General features: G+C 42.5%; 1 protein-coding gene across 1 annotated transcript in view; it reads left to right on the top strand.

The window, feature by feature from the left end:
* tmprss15 (transmembrane serine protease 15) overlaps nucleotides 1-16,635 on the top strand; it is a 40,322-nt gene that overhangs the window by 1,520 nt on the left and 22,167 nt on the right. Inside the window, exons 2-12 of the mRNA XM_040027144.1 lie at nucleotides 107-219; nucleotides 298-422; nucleotides 582-649; nucleotides 759-901; nucleotides 5,805-5,933; nucleotides 6,007-6,126; nucleotides 6,685-6,790; nucleotides 14,159-14,268; nucleotides 14,350-14,490; nucleotides 14,562-14,711; nucleotides 14,806-14,911. Coding sequence (XP_039883078.1) covers nucleotides 108-219; nucleotides 298-422; nucleotides 582-649; nucleotides 759-901; nucleotides 5,805-5,933; nucleotides 6,007-6,126; nucleotides 6,685-6,790; nucleotides 14,159-14,268; nucleotides 14,350-14,490; nucleotides 14,562-14,711; nucleotides 14,806-14,911 — 1,310 coding nt within the window. The 5' untranslated portion in view covers nucleotide 107. The remainder of the gene's footprint in view (nucleotides 1-106; nucleotides 220-297; nucleotides 423-581; nucleotides 650-758; nucleotides 902-5,804; nucleotides 5,934-6,006; nucleotides 6,127-6,684; nucleotides 6,791-14,158; nucleotides 14,269-14,349; nucleotides 14,491-14,561; nucleotides 14,712-14,805; nucleotides 14,912-16,635) is intronic.

Below are 16,635 nucleotides of genomic sequence, written 5' to 3'. Positions count from 1 at the left end.
CTTCATTTTTAGTGTGAAACACTTGAGCTCAGAGAGGTGGCTCGTGACCCGGTGGGCATTATATCGATAGGTTTGATCGAGTATTGATTGTGTATCGATCGTGCAGGATGAAGAGGCGCCTGTCATCTCTGGAGATCCTCCTCATCGTCGTTTCGTCACTTCTGCTCATCTGTTGCATCGGCCTGGCCGTGGTCTCATCGCTGAGCCTGAAGCCCAAAGGTAAATTCGCAGTCTGCTTTGAACCAGCTGATCACTCCAGAAGTTTTATAACGATGATGTTCCTGTTTGTGTGCAAAGGCGCCACCAAGCCCGTGCAGCTGATGGGACGGATGGCGATCGTGGAGGGAGCCGTGTTCTCCGAAGAGTTGAAGAACTCCAGCAGCCCGCAGTTCAAATCTCTGGCCTACGACGTGCAGCAGCTGGTCAGACCCCAGGCTTTTATTTTGAAAAAACAGTTGTCAGTGGGTTTTTTCCTGAAAAATCAGATGCCAGTGGCGTGTATTGTGGAAAGACAGCAGGTTCATGGAGCAGCTATTGTGTTTTATCTTGAAAAGTAACACACACCTCTGATTGGTCGGCAGGTGTCTGAGGCGTTCAGCACCAGCGAGCTCCAGCAGCTGTACGAGTTGTGTTGGGTTCAGGACTTCAGGTCAGATGTCTGATCGACCCAACTGATTTTATCGATCAGTTCCTTTAATCTGCTGTTAATAAATCTGATGACGAGTTTATTGATGCTCGTTATTGATCTGTGTCGTCAGTCGGGGCAGCGTGGTCGTGACCTTCTCCCTCCGGTTCAGTCAGCTGATTGATGTGAAGGAGGCGGTGCAGCAGCTGGGGGCAGGGCTTCAGGGGATCGAAGGTGGAGTTTTGGTTATCGACACAAAGAGTATCAGCATCACAGGTGAGTGTGTGTGTCATGATCCTGGGCCATGCTGGCCCAGCATTCTTAGTTTTCATGTATTCTTGTATTTTGTTCTTCATTTAAGCCACGGTTCCTGGGTTGCTCTGTTAAGTTGTTCCTTATGTTGATTTCCCCTTGTGACTTTTACCCCCTGTCTGCCCCTCTGTATCTGTGAGCCCTCGTCTCCCCTCCTTGTGTTTCATTCAATGTTTTCCCCAGCCCATTATGTCTGTGCTCTCTCTCTCTCCTCCTGTCTGAACCTCTGTGTACTTCCTGTTTTACTTTGACAGTCTCTCGTCAGTATGCGTCATGTTGTGTTCCCTCCTGCCCTGTCTCGTTACGATTATCTGTGTCAGCTGTGTTCCCCGTGTGCTCCCACTTCCCTCGTTAACCCACTGTGTATTTATGTCCACGTCTCCCTCATGCTGTGTGTGATTCTCCCTGTGTTTTCTGGTGAGCTTTATATTTAGTTTTTCCCAGTTTAGTTTTCTATAACTTGTGAACTGTTTTTCCAGTAATAAAGCTGTGCTTTTTGAGTTTATCCCCCGTGTCCCCGTGAGTTTGCGTTTGGGTCCAATTCCTGCCTGCCACACAGCCGAAACCATGACAGTGTGATGTCACAGAGATAACAGCTGTTAATTTGGAGGTGAAAGATGTGAAGCCTAAGTTTACACGTTCTGGTGGTTTCACAGACCTCCAAACATTTCATATCAGTTTTATTCCATCACACTCAATTTCAATTCAATTCAATTTTCAATTCAATTTTATTTATACAGCGCCAAATCCCAACAACAGTCGCCTCAAGGTGCTTTATATTGTACAGTAGATTGTACAAAAATAGATACAGAGAAAAGCCCAACAATCATATGACCCCCTATGAGCAGCACTTTCGCGACAGTGGGAAGGAAAAACTCCCTTTTAACAGGAAGAAACCTCCAGCAGAACCAGGCTCAGGGAGGGGCGGGGCCATCTGCTGTGATTGGTTGGGGTGAGAGAAGGAAGACAGGATAAAGACATGCTGTGGAAGAGAGACAGAGGTTAATAACAGATATGATTCAATGCAGAGAGGTCTGTTAACACAGTGAGTGAGAAAGGTGACTGGAAAGGAAAAACTCAATGCATCATGGGAATCCCCGGCAGCCTACGTCTATTGCAGCATAACTAAGGGAGGATTCAGGGTCACCTGGTCCAGCCCTAACTATATGCTTTAGCAAAAAGGAAAGTTTGAAGCCTGATCTTGAAAGTAGAGATGCAAACACTCAACGTGCTGAACATAAAAGATAAAAACAGAACACCTGTGCAGGTCTGAGCTTTAAGGCAACAAAAACAACCCAACAGCGAGTTAAACGGGACACGTGTGAGTGATGTTTGCTGATGTTTTTGTTTATGTCATTAGTTTGTATAATACCAATATTTTTTATTGTACTGGAGACTTCAGCGTGCTTGGCACCCGCCCTGTGATGCTTCCACTGAGATGATATTGTTGGGATTCAGAGATTCTTTTATTGCTACCATATAATCTGCCTTATGAAGAATGTATTAATAACATGTTTTACAGTATCATTTATCAGTAATATTTCCTGCAGGGTTTATAAAATTGCATTGAATATGTCTGTCATCACATTGACCTTTCTATTTTTATAGGTTGAGTTCATTCTATACACAATGCATGAATGATCTCGCAGCAATATCCATCATACTTTAACCCAAACAAACCTGACACACATGTCTCCAATAAGGATTATTTTATTGTTGTTTACCAGTAAATAACTGAAGGTTAACTTTAAGTTTACTTTTTTTAATGATGATTATTATGCAGTGGATTGTTATGCCCTGCTTCCCTCCCTGTGACAGCTGTGATAGGCTCCACCCCCCCACCCAACATTTCTCACAGGAAGGGTAATAATGCTGTACCCATGTTCACATTCAGACACATTAAACTAAAACACTGACAGCACGACTCACCTGCACAGGTTCTCACTGGTTCATGTTCGGGATTCTGCAGAGAAAAGTCTCAGTCTGGTGGGGACGGCTTCATGTGTTTATTCCTCCTGAGTCATGGGTTATTCCTCTTCAGCTGCTCAAATTAGACTTTTTCTTTTCTTCTGTACATCCCTAATCATCTTTCCTTTAAAGGTATGTTTATGTTTTCACATTTTTCCCCTCTCCAATTGTGCCGAAGGAGAGTGAACTCATGAGAATGCTCTCGGTTGAGTGGCTTCCTCATACCGTGTAAGCACGGAGGCTTAAACTCCTACCTTTTGTTCATGGCTACAAAGCATAAAGAACAGATGAATATGAACATCATCAAGTGATAAGTCACTGACCCATAAAACAAAGTTTGCAAGTCTCCCTTAATGATGCTGCAGTGAGTACAGTGACGGGATTCATGGCAGCGTCCCAGCACACTGCATGTGGGAGGAAAAAGAGATGAGCATCAATACTGTGAATGTTCAGAGTTACTATGCTACGGGTCTTTTAAAAGGCAGTAATGTGAATACTATTTATTTTCTTAAATTCAAAACAAACAAACAAAAAAAATCTCACTTGCTACTGTGTTGGAGTGTATAATGTTTGATCTCCACATCCTGTCTCCAGCCCTGCTTCTCATTCCTATTTTGGCTCCACTTTCTTTCATTTCCAGCCTCTTTTCACTACTTACTCATACTTTCTAATTGCCTTTCACACAGTGGGACTGAAATTCTCTCCTCATTTGCCTTAATCTCCTCTGTCCCTCTTTCTTTTCCCTCACCCAGCCTTCTGTCTTCCAGGAGCGTTTGGAGGCATTTCCGCTCCCAAACTCATCATGAGCTCTGGTCTCCCCAGTGGGATATTAATAGAGAGAAGAGGAGTGGAACATTGAGACCCACTCCCAAGAGAGATGAGGGTGGGAAGTAACAAGTGGGGAAAGGGCCGATCTCCATAGTCACCAGCAACCATAAATCCATCATGTGTTAGTTGCATGCACACAGATTATGTTATGTTCTTGTAGAGGACACAAAAAAAAAACCCTTGACAGAGAGAAAGGCATTTACAATAATATGCAAAACACAAAGAAACCAACTCTATAACTCATCAAAACACTGTTTCTGCTCAGTGGGTGCTCCTATATAAAATTCATAACAGTTAAATTTACTCTGAGAAACAACTCTGATTCTCATTCATGACCGAGAAAAGTGCCATAATATTCAAAGAGCAATTTACAGTCTGGCAATTCCAGCAAATTGCAGAACTTGCGACTAGAGATGAGTGTATATATGCACTTCAGTAATATTACCTGTTGTTTTTGTGGTAGTTATGAATCACATTGAACAAACATACAACCAGCACGGTGTAACAAAACAGAGAGCTACAAGGAAAGTTTAAAAGATTTATTCCTAACAGTAGTTTGGACACTGAAAAACCACTGAAAATTTACCCTCATATGCATATTTAGTAATATATAATGCAATATATAATAATTGGCACATCTTTTTATGTATATAAACATAGTATTTTAACCCTAAATCATAATCTTTTCCTAATCAAGTGGTTTTTGTGCAAAAAAAAAAAAAAGAAGAAAAAAAAAAAAAATTAGACTTTGAACCAGGTTCTGATTCACATTCAAACAAAGTGATTTCAGAGTAAAGCTCTGACTGTCTCTACAGAGAGCCCTGACAACACAACATCTGCATCTATGAAGCAATGCAGAGCAACAAAGCCTACAGAGCGACATCCCTCCCCACGTGGGACAATCTGACCACCTCTCTCTGCTCCTCATCCCTGCCTACACCCCCCTCAGGAAACAGACTCCTCCCAGCACCCGGGTCATTAAATCATGGCCAGATGATGATCTCAGGAGCAGGACCTGGAGACCTTCACTTGGTCTGTTCTTCTCCATGAAGTGTTGTTTAGAAAATGTAACAGCGACCAAGTCATCTGGGTTTATCCTAACTGAAAACTGTGGATGACAAGTGCTTCCTGACTGATAACAACCTCTGCCAGGGTGGAGAGGCATCCAAGCCCTCACTAAATACAATGCAATGCCCAGAGCCCCCCCAACACCCAACAGCAGCTGCAAACTTCAAACTCTCTGTATTTATTATTGTAGGGTCTACCTTACAATATAAAGTGCCTTGAGGCGACTGGTGTTGTGAGTTGGCGCTGTATAAATACAATTAAATTGAACCTTCAGGTTTCTGGGCACCCACTTCCCTGCCGATCTCACCTGGACCCACAACACCATCGCCCTGGTGAAGAAGGCCCAGCAGCGGCTGCACCTCCTCCGTGTCCCGAGGAAGAATAACCAGGAGCTGCTGCTGGCCTTCTGCTCCTCAGTGGAGAGCATGCTCTCCTCCTGCCTGGTGTTTGGTACTCAGTGGCCTCGACTGAGAACAGAAAGGTAGTGCAGAGGGTCATAACACTGCCCAAAATTTCACTGGCTGCCCTCTGACACCCCAGAGCCTCCTTTCTCAGGAAAACCAGGGCCATCAGAGGTGACCCCTCACACCCCGTCTACCACCTGTTTGACCCACTGCCCTCCGGTTGGTGCCTCATGTCAGTCAAGTCCCACACCGCCAGACTCAAATAGCTTCTTACCCTGAGCCATTCAGACTGTTAACAAGCACTAGCTCCCCACACCGCACCCCTGTCAAACCCACCACCGATCTGAGCCATGGTCTGTGTAACCCTCATCACTCAGGAAACACACACAGACTCGGTACTCAGTCGAAGTCTTTTCTCCATGCTGCTTCCACGCACTTTGTTCTGCAATGTGTGCCTTTCTCTTGATAGCATATATTTCTCCTGTCTCCTATTTATACTTTACTCCAGCACAATTGGTGTGGAGCAACCATAATTTTGTTGGCAATACAGTGCTATTCTATTGTATTTTATTCTTTTCCATCTGGAACAACATCTACAGAAATAACGGCATCTGAAACAACATCTGCATCTGGAACAACATCTGCAGCAACAACATCTGCAGCTATAACTGCATCTCGAACATCTGGAACAACAGCCTCTGCAGGGACCAGCATCAACCCTACAGGAGGTGATGCCCCTTCAGCTGCATCCTTCCAGATGTTCATGCAGACATTTTAACATTTTTCTGCTCATGTCTGTAGGAACGTGTGGCCCTTATCAAACTTCCTGTGCTGATGAGATGACGTGTATTCTGACTAGTCAGCTATGTGATGGAGTGGACGACTGTCCTGATGCCTCTGATGAAACTGATGCTCTCTGTGGTCAGTGACGATTTCTCTTTATATCTGACGTTTGTGGTGAGGTTTACCTGTAGAGCTCCTGTGCAGAATCACTGAGAGTGAGTGTGTGTGTCTGTGTGATGGTCTGGAGATGATCAGGAGGATGAGTAGCACTGGGCTTTGCTGTGGTGCATTCAGAGCGCTGTTATAAAGACCATCAGCGCCTCCTGTGCTTTAGCTCTGAGACCAGGTTGCCTCACTGGTTTAATAACAGCAGCTGTGTGTAACTCATCAGTACGTCACTGGGCACTTTTCCTGTGTTTGCTGTCTCTTTGGTCAGTTTAGTGTCTGTTGTGTTGATGTAAAAGGTCCACTTGTTTCCAGAGCCTAGAATAGACTGTGCTGTTACACTGTAACCATGGCTCTCTGATTGAAACTACCCAGTTTAATCCCAAACAGTAAACAGCACAAGCAGAAGCTCTCTTAAAGAAACATCTCCACAAATGCTTTCCTGTACACATGGGATAGACGTGGTTGGGCACAGTGTTCATTAAAAACATTTAACTTCCTGTGATGATGTCATCACTCTTGTCTTTATAGCAACAGCATGTGACGGACAGTTTGTGCTGAAGGGCCCGAGCGGGTTGTTCAGTTCATCAAAGGCAGACAAATACAACAGCAGCAGCTTCTGTCGCTGGATCATCAGGTTAGACTGGTATACACACACTGTAACACACTCTGTAACACACACTATAACGCACACTCTATAACACACTTTGTAACACGCACTGTAACACACACATTGTAACACACACCGAGGCGTTCTCAGGCCAGCCGACACATACAATCTCTCCAGCATGTCCTCGGTCTGGGTCTCAGAGAAGTCCTGCCATTAATTAATTCTTCAATCTTAAATATGATCAACCTATCTCTAATAATCGGTTATGTACCACAGGCCTTCAAGTTGGCAGTAGTTAAACCGTTACTTAAAAAAAACATCTCCAGACCCGGCAATTATACCAATTATAATTATTAGCTAATTATAGGCCAACCTCCAACCTTCCTTTCATATCAAACATTCTTGAAAGGGTAATTGCTAACAGGTCATTTGCAGAGGAATGGCTTATTTGAAAAGTTTCAGTCAGGTTTCAGAAAAAGGATAAGACAGGCCCATTTCACAATAGATGTACTCCAGAACAAGATAAATCAGCCTTAAAACACTCCTCCCCTACTTTTTTAACCTCCTAGGACCTGGCGTCCACATATGTGGATATCACATTTTGGTTACGAGGACATTATACTGCTACTGTTCTATCAAAATTTTAAACGAATATCCTCATATGTGGCTCTTATTTTTCTTAAAAACACAAACAAGGTAAAAAAAACATCTGGTAATTCTTTGTTTTTACATTCATCGGGTCCCAATATGCCCAAATATCAAAGAGAAATTAAAAATGCATGCCGTGGAAGAGTTCGGATCAAGGCTTGGATGGTCCAAGACATTAAAGGAAAAGAAGGGCAACTTTGGAAATGTTATACACTGCAAACAAAAACAGTTGGTCAGAGTGGATCTCATCAAACCATAGGGAATAATAAATGAACACAACCTGAACAGAGCAAATCACGATGAAGGTTTCAGCTACTCTCTCCACTGCAATAATTCCTCTGTCTAACTTCACAATTCAAGAAAAGAAGGCTGTCACTTCCCTGAGCGTGGGAGGTGCACCAAACAAATCTCATAATCACACAGAAAATACTACACTCCCCAGTGACAAACATACCTATGAAGCCTTAAAACAGCATCCCACAAAAAGACAGTCATCAGTTGCCTACAACAACTTGAAGAAGATAAAGGCATTGACCGTGTTAGGCTTTTTAGATAGCGAAGAAAAATATGCTCCAATTATTTTCACAACTTAGTATGAAAATTGTTAGAATTTTAAATTGTTTTACATGGAGCCATGGATGTCCTCTCTGGCTCAGAGACAAAAAGCTGCCGCCCCCATGCAGTGAACACTTTTTATTGCAGGTCAAAAAAACAAAATGTTAACATGGTTGATCAAAAGAGTTGAGGGTGGCCTTAGGTCTGATGTCGGCTCATGTTTCTTCTTCTGCAACTTTCCCGACATCTCCTTATTTTGAGATGACCATTCTACAGGCAACACTCCCATTACCATGACAACCACCTCTTGTCATCCGGTCATGCCTGTACAGTTAAAGAATGGGAGTAGAGCGTATTTCAGTAGGTTTATGGCCCAGAGAATGGCCCTCTCCCTGTCTGTTAGTATGAGAGCGATTCCAAAACTATTCTACTATACACTGTGTGCAGTGGGGGGGGAAAGCACAAAATATGGGATGCTAATTGTTAGATATTAGCCTTAAAGATAAAAGAATAAATTCCAACAACCACCCTACATACTATGCTATAACAAGTTGAAGCTCCACAAAGGAGTCCCACTCAGACCCATTTCTACCAGTATAAACTCAGCCACCTACAACATTTCCGAGCCCTTATTCAAATCAACTTTTTCAATTAAATTTATTATTTATTTATTATATTTATATTTATACAGCACCAAATCACAGCAACAGTCACCTCAAGGCACTTTATATTGTAAGTTAGACCCTACAATAATACATACAGAGAAAAACCCAACAAACATATGACCCCCTATGAGCAAGCATTTCAGTGACAGTGGGAAGGAAAAACTCCCTTTTAAACCTGGGTCAAAATCAAAACCCAAGAAGTGGAATCCTTCACTGCTCACATCAACTCAGTGGATAAAAACATAAAGTTCACCAGGTGAGACACAAAGGATAACTGATTGCTGTTTCTGGACTGTGCCATGCACATTGAGGAGAATGGAAACCTCAACACCGAAGTTTACCGGAAGCCCACATACAGACTAGTGCCTCCTCTTTGACTCCCACCACCCTCTGGAACACAAACTTGGAATAATCAGGACCCTATAACACTGGGCAGAAAATGTTCATTCTAAGCCTTGAGGCAAGGCATTCCAAGGCATTCAAATCAGCAATGATGCACAGAAAAGAACATCAGACACCAACGAGGGAGGATCAGAAGGACAAACAGAACAACATCATCATCCCTGATGTACAGTGGGGCAAAAAAGTATTTAGTCAGCCACCGATTGTGCAAGTTCCCCCACCTAAAATGATGACAGAGGTCAGTAATTTGCACCAGAGGTACACTTCAACTGTGAGAGACAGAATGTGAAAAAAAAAATCCATGAATCCACATGGTAGGATTTGTAAAGAATTTATCCGTAAATCAGGGTGGAAAATAAGTATTTGGTCAATAACAAAAATACAACTCAATACTTTGTAACATAACCTTTGTTGGCAATAACAGAGGTCAAACGTTTACTATAGGTCTTTACCAGGTTTGCACACACAGTAGCTGGTATTTTGGCCCATTCCTCCATGCAGATCTTCTCGAGAGCAGTGATGTTTTGGGGCTGTCGCCGAGCAACACGGACTTTCAACTCCCGCCACAGATTTTCTATGGGGTTGAGGTCTGGAGACTGGCTAGGCCACTCCAGGACTTTCAAATGCTTCTTACGGAGCCACTCCTTTGTTGCCCGGGCGGTGTGTTTTGGATCATTGTCATGTTGGAAGACCCAGCCTCGTTTCATCTTCAAAGTTCTCACTGATGGAAGGAGGTTTTGGCTTAAAATCTCACGATACATGGCCCCATTCATTCTGTCCTTAACACGGATCAGTCGTCCTGTCCCCTTGGCAGAAAAAACAGCCCCATAGCATGATGTTTCCACCCCCATGCTTCACAGTAGGTATGGTGTTCTTGGGATGCAACTCAGTATTCTTCTTCCTCCAACCACGACGAGTTGAGTTTATACCAAAAAGTTCTACTTTGGTTTCATCTGACCACATGACATTCTCCCAATCCTCTGCTGTATCATCCATGTGCTCTCTGGCAAACTTCAGACGGGCCTGGACATGCACTGGCTTCAGCAGCGGAACACGTCTGGCACTGCGGGATTTGATTCCCTGCCGTTGTAGTGTGTTACTGATGGTGACCTTTGTTACTTTGGTCCCAGCTCTCTGCAGGTCATTCACCAGGTCCCCCCGTGTGGTTCTGGGATCTTTGCTCACCGTTCTCATGATCATTTTGACCCCACGGGATGAGATCTTGCGTGGAGCCCCAGATCGAGGGAGATTATCAGTGGTCTTGTATGTCTTCCATTTTCTGATGATTGCTCCCACAGTTGATTTTTTCACACCAAGCTGCTTGCCTATTGTAGATTCACTCTTCCCAGTCTGGTGCAGGTCTACAATACTTTTCCTGGTGTCCTTCGAAAGCTCTTTGGTCTTGGCCATGGCGGAGTTTGGAGTCTGACTGTTTGAGGCTGTGGACAGGTGTCTTTTATACAGATGATGAGTTCAAACAGGTGCCATTCATACAGGTAACGAGTGGGGGACAGAAAAGCTTCTTACAGAAGACGTTACAGGTCTGTGAGAGCCAGAGATTTTCCTTGTTTGAGGTGACCAAATACTTATTTTCCACCCTGATTTACGAATAAATTCTTTACAAATCCTACCATGTGAATTCATGGATTTTTTTTTCACATTCTGTCTCTCACAGTTGAAGTGTACCTCTGGTGCAAATTACTGACCTCTGTCATCATTTTAAGTGGGGGAACTTGCACAATCGGTGGCTGACTAAATACTTTTTTGCCCCACTGTAGCAAGTTTATCAGAGAAACTCTGGAGAGTCTTCTCCAAGCACGACATCCCAGTGTACTTCAGACCTAGCCACACACTCAGACACAAACTGGTTGATCCCAAACACAAACCTAACAACACAGTGTATGTGCAGTGCAGCGAGGAATGCTCAGAACTCTACATTGGAGAAACCAAACAGCCACAAGATAGAAGAGCCACATCAACAGGAAAAGATTTTGGACAGAGAAGACAGATGGATTGAAAGAGGTCTGCCTCCTACAATCCGGTTTTGAGATGCCATCCCAGACACTATCATAAGTTTCATGATAGGGTGAGGCAGGGTCTCACAATGGTTTTACCTGAAACCTCTGCTGATAATGACTTTTTTTCACACCTTGTAACAGTTTCTGACTGGAAGATCTAAAACTGCAAGAGATGTAGGGTCCTTGAAGTTCAGAAATACAGGCTGGGGCTTGAACTCCAAGGATTACATTTTTAAAATAAATTCTAAAATGTACTGGTAGGAAATGTAAAGAGATTAAAACTGGGATAATTCAATTCAATTTTATTTATATAGCGCCAAATCACAACAAAAGTCGCCTCAAGGCGCTTCATAGATACAGAGAAAAGCCCAACAATCATATGACCCCCTATGAGCAGCACTTTGACAACAGTGGGAAGGAAAAACTCCCTTTTAACAGGAAGAAACCTCCAGCAGAACCAGGCTCAGGGAGGGGCGGGGCCATCTGCTGTGATTGGTTGGGGTGAAAGAAGGAAGACAGGATAAAGACATGCTGTGGAAGAGAGACAGAGGTTAATAACAGATATGATTCAATGCAGAGAGGTCTGTTAACACAGTGAGTGAGAAAGGTGACTGGAAAGGAAAAACTCAATGCATCATGGGAATCCCCGGCAGCCTACGTCTATTGCAGCATAACTAAGGGAGGATCCAGGGTCACCTGGTGCAGCCCTAACTATATGCTTTATCAAAAAGGAAAGTTTGAAGCCTAATCTTAAAAGTAGAGATAGTGTCTGTCTCCTGAATCCAACCTGGAAGCTGGTTCCACAGAAGAGGGGCCTGAAAACTGAAGGCTCTGCCTCCCATTCTACTTTTAAATACTCTAGGAACAACAAGTAGGCCTGCAGAGCGAGAGCGAAGTGCTCTAATAGGGTGATATGGTACTACAAGGTCATTAAGATAAGATGGGGCCTGATTATTTAAGACCTTGTATGTGAGGAGCAGGATTTTGAATTCTGGATTTAACAGGAAGCCAATACAGGAGAAATCTGCTCTCTCTTTCTAGTCCCTGTCAGGACTCTTGCTGCAGCATTTTGGATTAGCTGAAGGCTTTTCAGGGAGTTTTTAGGACATCCTGATAATAATGAATTACAGTCGTCCAGCCTGGAAGTAATAAATGCATGAACTAGTTTTTCTTTTTTTCTTTTTCTTTTTTTTTGCCTGTCCCGTTTGGCTCTTTTGCCATCAGAATTATTGTCTAAAGGCAAAGAAAGATGCCCAACGGATTTACTTTACCAAATTGATCATCCCAGCCTTGCCGTAATGGTCCATTTGATTCACTTTTTATTGTTTATTTTATTTTCACTTGCTGAATACGGGACAGACTTGACTGGGGAGAAAGAAAGAGGGAAAGAAAAACAGCAGAGAAGAGGGACAGGGGAGAAGGGCAAAAAACAAAAACCAACAGAATGAGCAGAGAAAAAAAAATGCATATATCGATCACCTGGATCACCTGTTGAGAAAGAAAAAAGAAAATAAGCAGAAGAAAACAAGAGTAATAGAATAAACAACATCACAATGATATATGGGAATATGACAGTAAATACTAAATATTAAACATTATTGTGCAGCACGTAAGATCAACAGCGCACTGTGTGCTTTGAGGTAGGAGCCAAAAAGGGTGTAGTTTGTGTGTGTGAGCACCCGTGTGTACACCTGTGAGCATGGACGCGCTTGTGTTTTTTTAAAAGGTTCCTTCATGTAATGATCTGCTAGAGGGATGAACTAGTTTTTCAGCGTCACTGCATAAATGGAAGAAAGCAGTCTTACATATTTGTTTAATATGTGCGTTGAAGGACATGTCCTGGTCAAAAATGACTCCAAGGTTCCTCACAGTGTTACTGGAGGCCAAGGTAATGCCATCCAGAGTAAGAATCTGCTTAGATACCATATTTCTAAGCTTTTCAGGGCCGAGTACAATAACCTCAGTTTGATCTGAATTAAGAAGCAGAAAGTTAGCGGCCATCCAGGTCTTTATGTCTTTAAGACATTCCTGCAGTTTAACTCATTGGTGTGTGTTATCTGGCTTCATGGACAGATAGAGCTGGGTGTCATCTGCATAGCAGTGTAAATGTATGCTATGTCTTCTAATGATGCTGCCTAAGGGAAGCATGTATAATGTAAACAGAATTGGTCCTAGCACTGAACCCTGTGGAACTCCATAATTAACCTCAGTGTGTGAAGAGGACTCTCCATTTACATGCACAAACTGGAGTCTATTAGATAGATATGATACAAACCACTGGCAAGACACTTCATCTGTTGCCTACTGGTCAGAGGGCCCGGTGGCGCCAGTGTCCGGCAGCCTCGCCTCTGTCAGTGCGCCCCAGGGCAGCTCTGGCTACAGTGCATCTTCCGGGCAAGGACAGAGAGACTCAAGAGGAGCTTCTATCCCCAAGCCATCCGTGCCCTAAACACACACACCCGCCCTCTCACATCATCTATAATTGACTGAGTCAGGACTCTTCCAGACACTAAACCAAGGCACAATGTACATTTCAATTCCTTTAATTTTAAATATGTTTATATTGTCTATCCTGTAAAATAGTCAGATATCTATTCATATTAATGTACAGAATTCACCTGCTTGCTGCTACTACTGCACATTCACCCAGTGTATATACTATATGTCTGTATATATATATATATATATATAATGTTCTTCCTCTACACCCCCCCCCAATTTTTGCACATGTCGAGGAGCGTGTCAGGCTACATTTCACTGTGTGTTATACTTGTATAACTATGCATGTGACAAATAATAAAGAACCTTGAACCTTGAACCTTGTGTAGCTTGCCATCACCAGTGTGTGAATGGGTGGATGACTGAATGTGTAAAGTGCTTTGGGGTCCATAGGGACTAAGTAAAGTGCTATACAAATACAGGCCATTTACTGTAATTCATTAATATCAGGATGTCCTAATAGGTCCCTGTAACACACACACAGTAACATTCACACCATAACACTCAGTGTAACAGACACACCCCAACGCATGAATGGTGAGTTCTTTGTAAAACAGACATTAAAACAAGCTCTTTCATTCACTAATAAAGAGTTGTGTTGTTTTCAGGGTTGATGACGGACTTTCAGTTCAGGTTACCTTCCCTCATTTTGAAACTGAAGAAAACAGCGACACTCTGAGGCTTTATGAAGGTGTGGGACCAAACAAAGTCTTCACAGGTGAATCCCACAGTCAGTCTGAACAGACCACAACTGCTATCCTTAACCCTATGGCTCACCTCCTGTTTTAATGATTGGCAGCTCAGTTCTCAGGCTCCACCTCTCCTGGAAATGTGTGGCTGCTGACCGACCAATCAACTGTGGAGTTCACCTCTGATGATATCAACAATCTGTCAGGGTTCATAGCCACGTACAGTGCAGCCAACATTTCCACGCTGTCAAGTAAGATGTGATAAACAGACTATTACATGTTCTCTGAGCGTTCCCTTTACCTGATGTGTTTTTGTGTGTAGACGAGGAGAAGCTCACCTGCAACTTCGAGCAGGGCATGTGTTTCTGGAGGCAGCAGCAAGATGATAACGGGGACTGGTTTCGAATCAGAGGCCCCACTTTTCCGACTTTAACTGGCCCAAGTGTCGACCACACGCTGGGTAACAGCTCAGGTGAGTTTCACGTGGAGATCATTACTACTGAATCATCAGTCAGTATGATTTAAAGATTGACTCCAATTAATCAGTTTGTATTGAATGCCATCAGGTTTCTACATTGTCACTTCTAAGAGTCCTGGCCAATGGGAGAAGAGCTTCAGGCTCGACAGCCTTCCTCTGACTCCATCCATGCAGCCCATGTGTCTGAGCTTCTGGTAACAAAATATCATTGTTAAATTACACCACTGGGCACTCATGTGATATCATCTATTTATGTAGAAGCAGCCTGCAAGGATGACAGTTCTTTAAAAGAGAACAAGTAATTTAAACGAGTTTTTTCAAATTCAAATTCAAATTTTATTTATCACACACACAACCATACACAGTATGACATGAGGTGAAATGCTTGTAGCTGTGCAATGCAATGCCCGACCATTAAATGACAGTGGTTTTACAGTATTTACAATTTACAGGTTATACAAAATTTACAGATTTAACTTAGAAATTTACAGTAAAAAAAAAAGTGCAAATAGCAGAAAGAGATTATAAATTATAGGAAGTGTGCATGAAGAAAAACCAGAGTGCGTGTGGTGATGTGATGTGTGTGAGAGTCCAGTCCTACACCTGGTTCAGGGCCCGAATAGCCTGGGGGAAGAAGCTCCTCCTCATTCTCTCTGTTTTGGCCTTGAGGGAGCGGAAGCGCTTCCCAGACCTCAACAGTGAGAAGAATCCATTGTTGGGATGGGAGAGGTCCATCATAATCTTCCTAGCTTTAGTCTTGCACCGCAAATGCCAAACTTCAGAGAGAAAAATGCAGACTTTAAATGTGTCATCTAACTCCAGCAAACATGACACCGCTTGCAAAGGCAACCTGTTGACTACAAAGAGACCTTTTACACAACAGAAGCACATTAAAGCTTCATTTTGAAAAACTAAAAAAGCCAGGATGAACTGTAGAAAAAAGTACAAATCTTTTTAAACCCATACAATAGCGATAATTGGATCTGACTACTTGCCAAAAACAAGTACAAAAACCAATACTTCCACCACACACATGAAAAAAAATTCAGTGAATTGGAGGACAGGTTTTATTTTATTCTCTGCTGATAAAAAATAAAATATTAATAAAAATGACCAGAAAAATAAAATTTCAATTAAAAAATAAACACTTCTGTTAAATTATTGCAAAATGTCCATATTGTAAACAAACAAACAAAATAACTAAAGTATTTTGAACTGTCTCCAGCTTTCAGACATAACATTAATGAACCCCAGTATCCACATTTTAAACAACAAATATCAGTGAACTATATCGGACTGTCTCCAGCTTTCAGATTGAAAAATAAACACTTCTGTTCAGAATAAAATAAATAAAAATTATGTTTCAGAATAAAATAAACACTTATGTTAAATGATTGCAGAATATCCATAATATATCCAAACAAAATAACAGTGAACAATTTAGTGCTGTCTACAGCTTTCAGATTCACATAACATTTTTTATTGTTGTGATTTGTCTTCTCGTAAAATTGCGGCCTCTCCAAGATACGTCTCCAAGTCTACACTAGAACCTACCACAACTCTGCCCACCGATGCTGGTGCCTAATCAGCAATTTCATCAAACATGCTGTCCAGACTAGTAGTGGGCTGGTTACTGCGTGCTTTTCTTGAAGGTGGTTCATTCAGGTCATGATGTTCCTGCTTGTCTCCAGGCAACCTTAGCAGCTCAAGTTGCAGAATCTCTTTGGCATTTCCAGCAGCTATGGTGCTGGAAAAAAAACGATGTTTATATTTAAAACAGAGAAAGAAAAAGGTTAGCTGACAATAGGTTAGCATCCTATTTTTTTGCAGTCACACACAGATACATACACACTCATATTCACATATAGATAGCCAATCTGAACGCTGGAGTCTCACACAGTTAACTACACAGTCACAG

Source organism: Simochromis diagramma, unplaced genomic scaffold, assembly GCF_900408965.1.
Source record: "Simochromis diagramma unplaced genomic scaffold, fSimDia1.1 OVJJ01000773.1, whole genome shotgun sequence".
NCBI lineage: Eukaryota > Metazoa > Chordata > Actinopteri > Cichliformes > Cichlidae > Simochromis > Simochromis diagramma.
Note: the sequence above shows the minus strand (reverse complement) of the source record. Positions and strands in the feature narration are given on the sequence as shown.